Source organism: Lepus europaeus, chromosome 10 (assembly GCF_033115175.1).
Source record: "Lepus europaeus isolate LE1 chromosome 10, mLepTim1.pri, whole genome shotgun sequence".
NCBI classification, from domain to species: domain Eukaryota; kingdom Metazoa; phylum Chordata; class Mammalia; order Lagomorpha; family Leporidae; genus Lepus; species Lepus europaeus.
This window is the reverse complement of record NC_084836.1, coordinates 58,540,231-58,553,302: the sequence shown is the minus strand read 5'-3', so window position 1 is coordinate 58,553,302 and position 13,072 is coordinate 58,540,231. Positions and strand designations below refer to the sequence as shown.

Genomic DNA, 13,072 nt, shown 5'->3' with positions numbered 1-13,072 from the left:
CTGCTCAGTGGCTCCCAGGGAGAAGTGTTCTTATTTCCAGCAAGTTGCCCTCAGTTGAAACCCTGAGTGATGTCAGGAAATACACACCTTCCATGCCCAATACTTCCCAGCAGTTTCTCTCTCGATGGCCTCTTAGTCCCCTGTACCTACATGTATTTTTGGACATATCTTGAGCCCATAGAAAGCGCTGGAGTGGACAGAGCACTGAAGATACACCCAAAGCCAAGGAAGTCAGTCACACGTGGCCTACTCTAAACCAACAGATTCCCCTCTAACACTGTGGAATTGGGAGAGTGAGGAAGTGGGTCGCTTGGTAGCACCCACTTGTCATGTGGCAAGTGGCTGGAATTTTAATGAACGGCAGAACTCCCTCATGAAGGTGGACAAACTCCTGCTGGGGAGGCTCTGCAGGATAGAACCACTCTCCACAAACCCTGGCTGCTCATCGAATCTTCCATGGACATTATCAACTAGTGTTCCAATGTATCATTAAACACGCCCTTTTTTGGAGTTAACTTGATTGACTCTCTGTTCCCTCTAATGAAACGAGCTTTCATTAAAATAATATCTTCTGGGGCTGGTGCCATGGTGCAGTGGGCTAAGCCTCTGCCTGCAGTGCCGGCATCCCATATGGGCTGCTGGTTCGAGAACCGGCTGCTCCACTTCCAGTCCTGCTCCCTGCTAATGCATCTGGGAAAGCAGTGGAAGATGGCTCAAGTGCTTGGGTCCCTGCACCCATGTGGGAGACCCGCAGGAAGTTCCTGGCTCCTGGCTTCAGATCAGCCCAGCTCCAGCTGTTGCAGCCATTTGAGGAGTGAACCAGCAGATGGAAGACTTCTCTCTGTCCCTGCCTCTCTGTAACACTACCTTTCACATGAATAAATAATCTTTTTAAAATAATAAAATAATATCTACTCTTGGGAAGAACACGCATGCAGCTATGTCTAAATGTCCTGGGCATTTTCCACTCAAGGTGTTGCCTGAGCACGGCAAACACTGTAGAAATTGGAAAAGTAAAGCTCTCTTTCTCCCAGTGTCCCTTGCAGGTAGGGGAGATGGTCATGTGACACAGTTTTGGCCAATGAGATGCAAGCACATATCTGTTGGGATAGAGGCTTCCCCTTCTTCCTATCTGGAATGAAAATATTTTTTGCTTAGAGCTGCTGCCACTACCTTGCAACTATGAAGGAAAAGTCAAGAGAAGGGCAGGATGCCAGTCCTGGCACATCTGAGCCACCGAATCTCAGCCTCTCCACGTTGCTATTAGGTGCCTTTTTTTTTTTTTTAAATAAATAATTTGGAGCTGCCATGGTTTGAATGTATTCCCCAGATTTCATGTGTTGGAAATAATCTCCACAGTCCCATGCTAAAGGTACCTGGAGCTGGGACCTCTGGGAGGTTGTTGGGATTAGATAAGGTCCTGGGGGCGGGGCTGCCAAGACTGCATCACTGGTTGTCTCAGGAGAGACTGAAGAAGCTTGCTTGTCTCCACAGATGATGCCCTCCACCATGTTTTCATGCACCCAGCAGGCCCTCACCACGTGTTGAACAGATGCTAGTGCCACACTCCAGACTTCCCAGCCTCCGGAACAATGAGCTAAATAAACCTCTATTTTGGATAAATGACCCAGGCTGTGGTATTCTGTTACAGTGGCAGAAGCAAAATCTTTTCAAAACGATATACACAGAACCGGATGGGAAGCAAGACCAGTATGTTTTTCACTTCAGTTCGCCAAATATCAACTGAGTGAGGCTCTCCAGGTAATTGAGACCTAACAAAGGGATGAGGTACATATGAGTAACTTGGTAGAAGGCCATCAGTGAACATGCCGGACGAGGAAGTTGCTCCATGTGTACCCCCAGTAGACAGACACTGCTTCTGGCTGGGGGAGGGGACAATCGGGGTCAACTCCACAGAAGTATCTGAGCTTAAAGCTGCAGAAAAAGAAGAATCTGGTGTCTGAGGAAGGGGAGCAAGGACATTCTTGGCAGAAGGGGTAGTCTGAGTAAATATGGGAAGCTGAGGGTTATGTGCAGGAAACACCAGGTTCATTCTGGCTGGTGCAGGGGGACAAAGATCAGGTTAGAAAGTCAGACCAAGTTATAACAAGCCTTGAATGCCAATAGGAAGAGTCTGGCTTGAGGTTCCATTGAAGGTTTCTGAGCAGAATGGTTCTTTAGGAAAATTCACCTGATGATGCATGGATGAATGGGAGGACGTAGGGAACGATACTAGGAGGCTATATGGCAGTCGGAAACAAAGTGGACAAAGAAGCAGACTTGAGACAGAGCAGAAGTATATGTGACACAAGTTGGCTATTGCCTGGATGTGGGGTGTGAGTCAGGGGAGGAATAACAGAAAATATTTCAATGTACAAAATACAAACAAAAACCTCATGTGGTACCTCTGGAGCTGAAGACAGGAACGGTTTTATGTAGATGTTGGAGTCATGAACCTTCAGGTCATGGTCTCCAAGTCCCCTGGTCACTCCAATAGTTGCCATCACCCGAGCCTAGGAGTGTAAGTAAAAGGTCATCAGAAACACTCACACACAGAGGAAGCATTTTGTCACTCAGCAGCTGCCACAGGCTTAGAGCAGTGGAAGGATTTTCTGATTCCTCTACTCATCTTTCTACGTCCTTTCCTAGTCATTTGCATGGGACTGTTCCCAAGGAAGGGGGTCACCAAATTCACTCCATATTTGAGGAGTGCTTTTTCTATGAATTATCTTAAGCTTAATGGGCTGCTGTTGTCTCTTTTCAGCTTTCTTCTGTAGAGACTGGAGGGCAGAGTACCCAATAAACTAATTTCAATATGTGCATGATGTATAAAGCTACAAAGATCAGCTCATACCAAAGCCAACAGGATGGATCCCTCCCTCCATCCATCTCACCCATCCTTCTGTCACACACCCGTTGCAAGTATTTGCTGAACACCAACTGTGTCCCTAGCCTAGAGACAGGCAGTAACAAAAGATGCAGTCAGGATCCACTCCTCTTCCCAAAGCTCACATAATCTTTTTAAAAAAATATGTACTTTTTTATTTGAAAGGCAGAATCACACACAGACACAAACATATATACATACATACACACATACATACACACACAGAGCGAGGGAGGGAGGGTGGGAGGGAGGCGTCAGGATGAAGTCAGAAACCAAGATCTCCATTTGGGTTTCCCACCTGGATGGCAGAGACCCAAGTACTTGAGCTATCATCCACTGGTTTCTCAGGCACATTAGCAGGAAACTAGATTGGAAGTGGATCATTCAGGACTCGAACTGGTACCCCAATAATGGTATGTGGGCTTGCAAGTGGTGGTTTAGCCTGGTGCCTGCACCTCACCTATTATTCTTCAAGGTTAGAGAGAACTCATGAACAACCCTGCAAGGGGTCCTACTAACACAAAGTCCCTCTGTGTAGAAAGGAGCAAAATGTCACCAAGTGTTGTAGCTAGACAGAGACCTCTGGGCTTAGACTTCAGGCTTTCTCTATTGCTTTCTGAATGTCTTAAGGAAATCAACACTATTGTACTAATGTCCACACAGTGAGCCCAACCATGTCCTGAGACCCCACTTACTTAATTAACCCAAACATCTACTGAGTACCTACCATGTGCAGACACCAGGTGATGGGGGCCCCAAATGTCAAAGGCTTCATCTTTACTCTAAAAGAACTTGGCAAGAGAGATAGGAGGTGCATGGCTAACTAATAACATAAAAGACAACTAAATGCCGAAAGACACACAAACAATGGGCTACGGGAGCTTAGAGGACAGAAAATTCTACTGAGAAGGTTCCCTAGGAGATGTGGTACTGAGTGCGGAAAGATGGACAATATTGAGACAGGCGGGAGGGGGAGGAGAGGGAGGGAGGGGGAGGCAGGGGAAGGCCTCATGGGTGCAGTGTGGCCCAAATATCCTGTGCAGTATCATGGTTCGAAGAGCTGAATTTGAATCTTCACCCTAGTACTTGGGTTAATAAGAGTAACTGCCCATGGGGGCGAGGATAAAGCAGATAAAAGCTAAGAAATTACATTATAGTTTAACACGTTATCTTCATTTTCCTCCTAGTCTCCCTGATGGGCTGTGAAGCTGTGAGGCTGGTCTCAGATCAGAAGGTAGGCAGCATTCACGTTGAGGCAGAAACAGTTTTTAAGGGCAGGAGCTAAAGGCATAAAATCCAAGGCAGGCTTTGGAAAGTCCCTGACCTGCAGGGAGGACTCCTTTCTAGCTAACAAGTGTCCCTTGTCCCACTGGAAAGGTGAACCTTCTGCGTCTCTGGTGACCCATCTGCTCTCTCTTCTTGGTGCAGCATCTCTGGATGAAAAAAACACACACCTGTGTTGCAGTCCAAAGAGATTTGGTATTTCTGCTAGTGACTGAGCTGGTTATAAAGTCTACAGGTGTCACTCACACAAATCATTCACAGAATTTGTGGGAATATCAGGAAAATCCTGGCCTCCAAGCATTCTGAAACTTCTCCAGAGGTATCTGCAGAGAGGAAAAAGAAACCTCCTGCAAAGGGCGCAGAGAGAACATCAAGGAATCACGGAGTCTTTACACAGGGATAGTGTGCAGCTTGGTACTGGGCAAGCCCACCAATCAGTAACAAGCTAAGTGGAGACACAGTGGCTTCTGAACAGGCCAACAGGTACAATGACAGAACTCATCACAGGACTGTCAAGTATTAATTACCTGAAATGCTGTTTTGAACTTTTCATTTAACTGGGGAAAACCCCTGTCCCTTTAAACTTTACTGTTGATAAACTTGTAAGAGTACATCAGTCTGTTTTCCTGTTGCCCTAAGGAGCATACTGACATAGCTGACCAGCTTATTGAATACTAAGGCATTTGTTATTAGACCCATGTTTGCCATGGGGCAGATCCCAGACTAGAGAGGTACTAGGGATACAAAGACAGCTTTTACACACACACACACACACAGGTTCTATCCACAAAAGCATCTTTCGCTTTGCTTGTGAGTCATTTCTTCTTGATACAAACTACTGAATGCTGGAAAGGATTTCAGTTGAAGACTCCTGTCTGCACATTTTTTCACTTCTAATTGGAACTCTGAGCACCAAGCTGAAATGTCTTAGTGTCAGAGGAGGAACGCAGTGATTCAGAAGGTGCCTGTTCTTACTGGCACATGGGTTTAAAGCTTCCCCATCTCTACTCCAGGATTTCAACCCCTTCCAGGTCTCCAAGGCTGACAGCCTTCCTTGGGTTCGACAACGTGCTGTTCAGTGTTGGCTTCTGGTGGGGGCCCTAGGAGCTGAAGATGGTCTTAGCCTGGGCTCTGGCTGTTGTGTTCCTATGGCTCAGTTACAATGAAGTTTGGAGACCTTTCCTTGGAGGGTGGAAGGGGCCAATGGAAAAGCAGACTTGCAAAGTGTGAACTTGCCTGGTGGAGCATGCGAGCAGTAGAAAGATGTAGACAACTGTGACACCCACATGGAGCCACCCATAGCTGGCCGTGTGGCTCTGCCTGAGCTGTGTTAACCTCACAGTCCCAGTTACCTTGTGCATCTAACACAGCCAGCCTGACCTACTTCCTAGCTTGTCAGCAGACCAAATGAAATGGGGTAGGTGGAAGTGGCCATGTTCAGACAGAACGGGAAGAGGGATATTGCTTTTAGCCCCTTGTGTCTACTGACAACCTGCCACCTTAGTCCCACCCCTCCTTCAGCACCCCTTCCACCACCTCCTCCCCCAGACAGGAGGCCTGAAGGAAGAAGTATGGCTGTGCTATTTTTCCAAGCTGTCAAAGCTATAAAACCAGGAGCTGCCAAGATGACATGGAGTGGCAGGCAGTGAGACAGAGCACCTACCTTCTTGCCTTCTCCATAGATAAGGGGAAATTTCAAGTCATCATCCTCAATGGTTTTGTATGCCCTGTAGGAGGATAAACAACATTTCAGAAAAGGTTTGCACTCAATTAGCGACCCACCAGCACTAAATTTTCCCTGGTACCCATGCACTCACACACTGCCTCTTGCTCTTCATAAAGTTATTCTACCTACAGAACTGTGTGTATATGTATATTTCAGCCAGCCAGCAAACACCAAGTCTTTAAATGCTGGAAGGAGAAAATCCACTGGCATATTCCTCAGTAAGGAGCAGAAGGGTTTAGCCTATGGTGTCTGTGCCAAGTGACCCAGCAACAATGGCTGGTTTCTCATCAACAGTCTGAAACCGTGTGAGACAGCAGGGCTCAGAGGTGGATGGAGTGTGAACTTGTTCTGAGAGCCAGTTCTCACCTCCAAGGGCTGTTTACACCAAAGCAGCCTCATCCTGGGATGTCTGGAGGGCGAATATCTTTTAAAAAACTTTACTTACTTACTTATTTGAGAGAGACGGGGCACTTTCATCTATTGATTTACTTCCTAAATGCCTTCAAGTGCTAGGACAAGGCCAGGATGAAGCCAGGAGCCTGGAACTCACCCCCACGTGGTGGCAAGGACCCAAGCACTAAAGCTATCGGCACTGCCTCCCAGGGTTTGTATTAGCAGGAAGCTACAGTCAGGAGCTAGAGCCAGGAATCGAACCCAGGTACTCTGATGTACAGTTTGAGTCTCTTAATTGCTAGGTTAAACATCCACTCATGGAGAAAGAATATTTAGTGGCTATCTGACCTCACCATGACATGTAAGGTAGCAGAGAAGTCTTTGTTTCACAATAGCTTGTAAGTGGTCACTTGATATACAAAAGGAAAACCCAGTTTAGGCTTTAATGGTTTATTCGAGACAAGGTTAAGGGAGGAAAGCAAATGAAGCCTGTGTCTTGCAGTTTTGCTCACCAGCAAGTTGAAAAAACAAAAACAAATAAGCAAACAAATATTGCACCCACTGTATCACTCTGGGCAACTGGCTTCACCATTTTCCTTCTCAGTTTTCCCATCTATAAACTGAGGACCATACACAGGACACAGACTGGACAGAGCTGCACTCAGTCAGAGCCCAGTCAGTGGCAGTTACTTCTAAAATCTAGTAGTCAATTAATTCACGGCACCTAGTTCCCCTCTCTGCAAAATGGGGTAAGTACTGCATTTTCACCGCCTCAAGAAAGTTATCAGGAAGATAAGATGGGGTAGGTTCTGCTGGGTTAGGAACAAGAGTAGATGTTTTTCTAAAGGAATGTATCCTGAGTACATGGAAAAAAATAACTTACCACATGGTCTTCAGGTCCTGAATATACCTAGGCAACTTGGGAGTGAATGTGGAATGCTCTTGGTAAACAAAAGAATCCCAACGTTACAGCAGGTACAGCCTCATCTCCTAGAAAGCTGTTAGTGAAGTTCTGGCTCCAGACGCACCTGTGCTCCAGTGTGGCCCTGCTTTCTGTGTGGCTTGGGGCACACGGATGTGCTCTCTGGACCATAAGATCCCCTGAAGCTCACTTGTGGGGTTGTTGTGAGGATTAAAATGTGAAGAGCTTAAAGTTTGAGCATTTCTCAAAAAAGTCAGAAAATGTGTGTAATGTAAAAACTATGCAGGTATTTCAAAATTTTTTGCACCAAAATAAATTATTTAAAATATTTTTAAAAATCTATTTTCATTCTATTTGAAAAGGAGAGAGAGAGAGAGAGAGAGAGACAGACAGACAGACAGACAGACACAGAGAAGTCTTCTCTCCACTGGTTCACTCTCCAAATGCCTGCAATACCCAGGTGGAAACCAGGAACCTGGGTTTCCCATGTGGGTGGCAGGAACCCAAGTATTGAACCATCATCTGCTGCCTCCTAGGGTGTGCATTAACAGGAAGCTGGATTGAAGTGGAGAAGCCAGGAGTTGAACCAGCATTTCAATATGAGATGTGTGTGTCCCAAGCAGCATGGTAACTGGCACCAAACGCTTACCCCAGTAAACACATCTTTCGATTCCATTTTCCACCAACTTCTTGAAGTATTCTCACACTTAGCATAGTGGCTGGCACATGTTAAGAGCTCACCAATGCTAGTTATTTTTGCCACTGCTGTCAAATGAGCCCCGAGATATTCTAGGAATTGATTTTCAAAGAAGGGATGATACTACTTCCTTCCTCTCTACCTACCAAATTAACACAAAATAGAAATAGCCACTTTGAAGTTTTATATATGCACATGAACTATTTTGAACACTGGTCTACAAGTCTCTTGAGGAACAAATAAAGTTATTATTAGAATCCACCCCAGCTCGAGTTTGAATGAGTTTGTAAATGAACGGTTCTTGGCCCTGGCATCATATTCAATCACCTGCATATCCTGATACCCAAGCCACATCTCAGAGCAACCAAATCATAATCCCCAGAGATGGGACTCAGCCATTAAGATGTTTTAAAGCTTCCCAGGTCATTGCTCACGTGCAGGCAAAATTGAGACCCACTGCTGGAGTTCAAATGCCATCCATGAGCTAACTTTCTCGGTGAGTGATGCAACAAGGCTCTCATCAGATTGACCCTTAGGAAGACAGACTACAGGGAGGGAAATGGCCTGAGACAAGCTGTACAAGGACACGAGCAGGACCTGGGGACCTCACGTGGACAGGGCAGTGTGCAGAGTGACAGGCTCAGAGACGAGGGTGTGGAGGGGGTGACATGGACACAGGGTCTGGCATACAATGGGTGCCAATTGCTTAAGTGAGCAACTCAGTGAAGGGACCTTCCCGATGCAGAGGCTTTATTCTGTGCCCATGTATTTGCTTGCTCTATACATACTGACATTACAAACACCAACAGCCTCCTGTTTTCTTTGTTTCCCGAGTCCCTGTGAATGCTCAGCGGCACATCCCTTGCTTGCCTCTGACCTGGCTGGCTGTGTGCTGCTCCCACAGTCTCACACACTCTGAACATCTGAACTTGCGAGATCCCTGGGAAGCCACCTGATGTCCTTTCATCCTTCCGCTCGGTAGCAACTATAGGACTTCTCTGCCATGAATACGTCTTGCCTCTTGGTCACTTTTGTAATTTTCATCAGAAAAAGCTTTGCTCATATTTTCAGACTGGCAAACCTGCTAGCTAATCTCCCACAAGAATTTCTCTCTTTCTTCAAATCTACAGTCATCACTCCTCAGCTTAAAATTCTCCATTGGCTTCTCACCATCTTAAAATATAATCTAATTACATGGCCCTACATGATCTTTGATACTTCTGGTATGCTCTCATAGCTCTGCTTTTCCCGTTGTTTCTTTCACATGCCACAGGGCCATTCTGCCCCCACATCCTCCCCTGGCTCCCAACCATTCATCAAACAGTATGGGACAGGTGTTCAGCCACAGGGGTGAATATTTTCTTTTTAGAGATGTCTTCTTGCGGATCTCCCACACAGGTGCAGGGGCCCAAACACTTGGGCCATCTTTTACTGCTTCCCCAGGCCATCAACAGGGAGATGGATTGGAAGTGGAGCAGCCGGGACTCGAACCAGCACCCACATGGGATGATGGCGCATCGATGTGGCAAGAAGCTCCTAGCTTCGGACTGGTCCAGCTCTGGCTATTGCGGCCATTTGGGGAGTGAACCAGCAGATGGAAGACCTCTCTCTGTCTATAACTCTGCCTCTCAAGTAAATAAATAAATCTTTAACAACAAAAAAAAGACATTTCTAAAAAGAAAAGTATTGTGCTCCCTTGTTCCCACTTATCCTCCCATGGCTCTTAACAGCACTTATGTAGCGTAATCTGAGGCTATCTTGCATAACAATGTGTTTACTCATTTATATTCAGCCTCCTTTTCCTGAACATTAATGAAGACAGATTCACTCCTCAAATGCTGGCCCATTCCTCAAATTCACTGCTTCACTCAAATGCCCGTAACAGCTGTGGCTGGGCCAGGCTGAAGCCAGGAGCTGGGAATCTAACCTGGGTCTCCCATGTGATTAGCAGGGATCCATCTACCTGAGGCATCTCCTGCTGCCTCCCAGGGTCTCCACGGCAGGAAGCTGGAATCAGGAAGGAGTTGGGACTAGAATCCAGGCACTAATATGGGATGCAGGCATCCCAACCAGCATCTGAATCACTAAGCCAAATGCCCATCCCTATATACCTCTTTACAATAAAATTTCAGGTTCCTTTTTACCACCTATATTTCAATAAAGCTATAAAAACACAACTTATGCTCCTCTTATCTATAATTTTCTCCAGATCACCCCACGCACCCCTCACAATGAAATTTTCTTTTTATCACAGTTGTTCTGCACTGCATATGCTATCACCAAGATAATTTTCCTCCACGTTAACTTGGATTAAAGGCAAATTTCCTGCCTAAGAAAGCTCTTGTTGGTCTTTGCTGGATTCCTCCATTTCCAGCCAGAGCCCATATTCTGGCTTCTTCATTCACAGGCCAGGAACCCAGAGTTCTCCCTTTGGTGTCCTCCACGGAGATCACTTCCCACGATCTCCTCTCTCTCCTAAGTCATGACCTTTAACTAGAAAGACGGCCAGAAATACCACTCATTTCCCTGGGCCTTGATTTCCTTAGCAGGAGATCAAAGTCACTGAAAATGAACATGAACCCTTCTGGGGAGAGCAACGAGACCCTCTCCTTTTGGGGACTGCAGGATCTCTCCAATCCCCTTGGGCGGCTCCAGTGACACACACCAGTGAGTCACATTCTTCCAATAACTTCTCCACTCGCCTTGGAAGCCTCTCCTCCCCGAGGGACCTTTCTTCCTGGATTCGCCTTCCCCTCCTGGCAGAGCACTGTGCACGGGATATTGAGGCGCACCAGGCTTGGAGCTGGGAGCTTCTGAAGCCGCATCTCAATCCTCACGTGCAGTGGTGATGTGAACTGTGGCAAGTCCCTCAAGCCTCCCTAAATTCGCTTCATGACATGAAAACGTCCTGGGGTGGCTGCACAGATTAAGTGCAAGGAAGCTGAAGGACGGGCTATTTAACCGCCCACTGCTGCTGACGCTGCTGGCCTCAATACCCTCGTGTGTTCCCTCAAGGCAGAGTGGAGCTCAGGGAAGTGGCCACCATGGGTGTCAGACTGCACATCCCCACGGGCCAATGTCTGTGCTTAGCAACCAGAAACACCCGAATGCAGCCTTTTGCTACCATTGCTAATGAGATCCAGGAGAGCACCTGTACAACTGTCTCCAGAAACATCTGTCATCCTGCTCCACAGTGAAGACTGAGACACGCAGAGGGGTGCTCAGAGCCAGTAGTCGTCTACAGGGGGTATGGCTGGGCTTGACTGAAGTCCCATAAGGAGAGTTTCAGTTCCGTAGCTGGTAGCTCACTGCCCTCCTGGAGGGAGGGAGGAGCCTCCCAGCAGAAGCACACTCCACAGCAGCCAAGCTGGTGCGGATGGAGCGCGATGGGCAGAGGCGCCTTGGCCTTGGGTCCCCACACCTGCCTTCCCGGAACAAAAATCTTGAATCCCAGGGGCCCCAGAGGAGACCCACAGCCCTCCTTCCCAGGGCCTGGCTGGCCAGGAACATACACATATACACATGCCTGGGGCCCAAAGGCAACTCGAGCCTTTTAAGAGCTTGGCATGACCCCAATTAAGCAATTCTGCAATCTGCAGAGGCTCTCCGGTCCCTCCCCACGCCGCCCTCAGACCTTCCTGGAAAAAGCAAGGCCCGGTTGGCCACCACCTCATGCTCCCCTTTCTCTGCCAGCATCTGTTTCCAAGGGAGCCCAGCCCAGAGCCCAACCACAGAGCTCAGGAAATGGAGGCCGCTGCCTGCTCCCGGAGGTGGCCTCACCTCAGGCAGCCAGTTCTGCCTTCACACAGAGAGGAGCGGGGAGAGGGCGCGGAAGACCGAGGGCTTCCTTTAAGCTAACACAAGACCATGTGGTGTCCGACTAGGGGCCAGTATTCATTTTTAAATGTCATCTTTAAAATTTTTTTTTCAGTTTATTTGAGAGGCAAAGACAGAGAGAGAGAGAGAGAGAGAGAGAGAGAGAGAGAGGGAGGGAGGGAGGGAGGGAGGGAGGGAGAGAGACTGAGAGAAGAAATGCCGGTTCACTCCCCGGAACTCCATCGGGTCTTCCACCTAAGTGACAAGGACCCAACCAACTACTCGAACCGTCATCTGCGGCCTCCCAGGGCACATGTTAGCAGGCAGCTAGAACTGGGAGCAGTGCTAGGACTCAAACCAGACGGTAAGTGGTGTCTTAATCACTACCCCAAATGCCCGCCTCTAAATATTAACTGTCAAGTGTCCGTTTTTCCTGGTTCCAAAGAGTCACTGTTAAGAAACCCTCAGAAATTTCTTATGCACGCCTTTAGCTCACAGCTCAACCTGCTGGAAAGATGGAGCTAAGCTGTCTGGGACAGTAAATGAGAAGCTTCAGAAGGTGAGGCTCCAGCCAGAGCTGTGGCTGTGGCGTGAGGAGTCCCGAGGGCGGGTCTGGGGAGCCCGTGGAACGCCCCCGGCCGCAGGTACTTGTGGAACCCAGAGGTATCCTTTCTAACACAGTGAGCCAGGCCCCACTTCTCTGCCACAGGCATGAGTTGTCTGTACATCTCAGTTTTGCGGGGTGGTATTTTGACTCATTAGGTTCCTGGATTTACGTGCTAGGAGCTATTTTCAATAGGTATCCTAATTATCTGGCTCCTGGGAAGGTCTCCTGTGGGATCGAAGTTCTTCAAACAAATGCAACCTTGTTTTGTTCCCTTGGTCCTTGGAGGGTCCTTTAAAGTAGCTGAGGCCCGCGGGCCCTAAGCTATGGAGGACTTGATGCACCTCTGCTAATACAGAGGAATCAGGCTGCTTGCAGGCACCAGCAGGGTGCTTGCATCCTCAGAGTGCGATTACTGTGTGGCGCTGAATGGAAGGGGGCTGGCAGTAGCCCAGCCCAAGCACACCGCCTACCTGTGATGAGACCAGCAACCTTCCCACCTCGGGGGAGCCGGCTGGCTTTCTCTCCAGGAAAACTGTCCATCCGGGGTCCCTGACATTGCAGTTTCTCTCCAGGAAATTCCCCGACTGGAATGGCTGACCACAGCCAGGAAAATGCCTACCCCTGCTCTGCCCCCAACAGCATGCTTAAGCCAGATGCTGCTGGAGCTCCGGGAGCCAAGCACGCTCCCCTCTTTGAGTTTAACAGCTCCTCTTCCTCCCACCAGGCCGACAGGTGAGCAA

At 48.0% G+C, this 13,072-nt stretch overlaps 1 protein-coding gene across 1 annotated transcript in view; it reads right to left on the bottom strand.

Annotated features, from left to right (window-relative positions):
• Positions 1 to 13,072, bottom strand: part of PPM1H (protein phosphatase, Mg2+/Mn2+ dependent 1H) — a 296,864-nt gene that overhangs the window by 48,375 nt on the left and 235,417 nt on the right. The window contains exons 7-8 of the mRNA XM_062203311.1: positions 5,835 to 5,898; positions 2,406 to 2,513 (exon numbers count right to left, since the gene is read on the bottom strand). Of these exons, the coding sequence (XP_062059295.1) occupies positions 2,406 to 2,513; positions 5,835 to 5,898 (172 nt within the window). The remainder of the gene's footprint in view (positions 1 to 2,405; positions 2,514 to 5,834; positions 5,899 to 13,072) is intronic.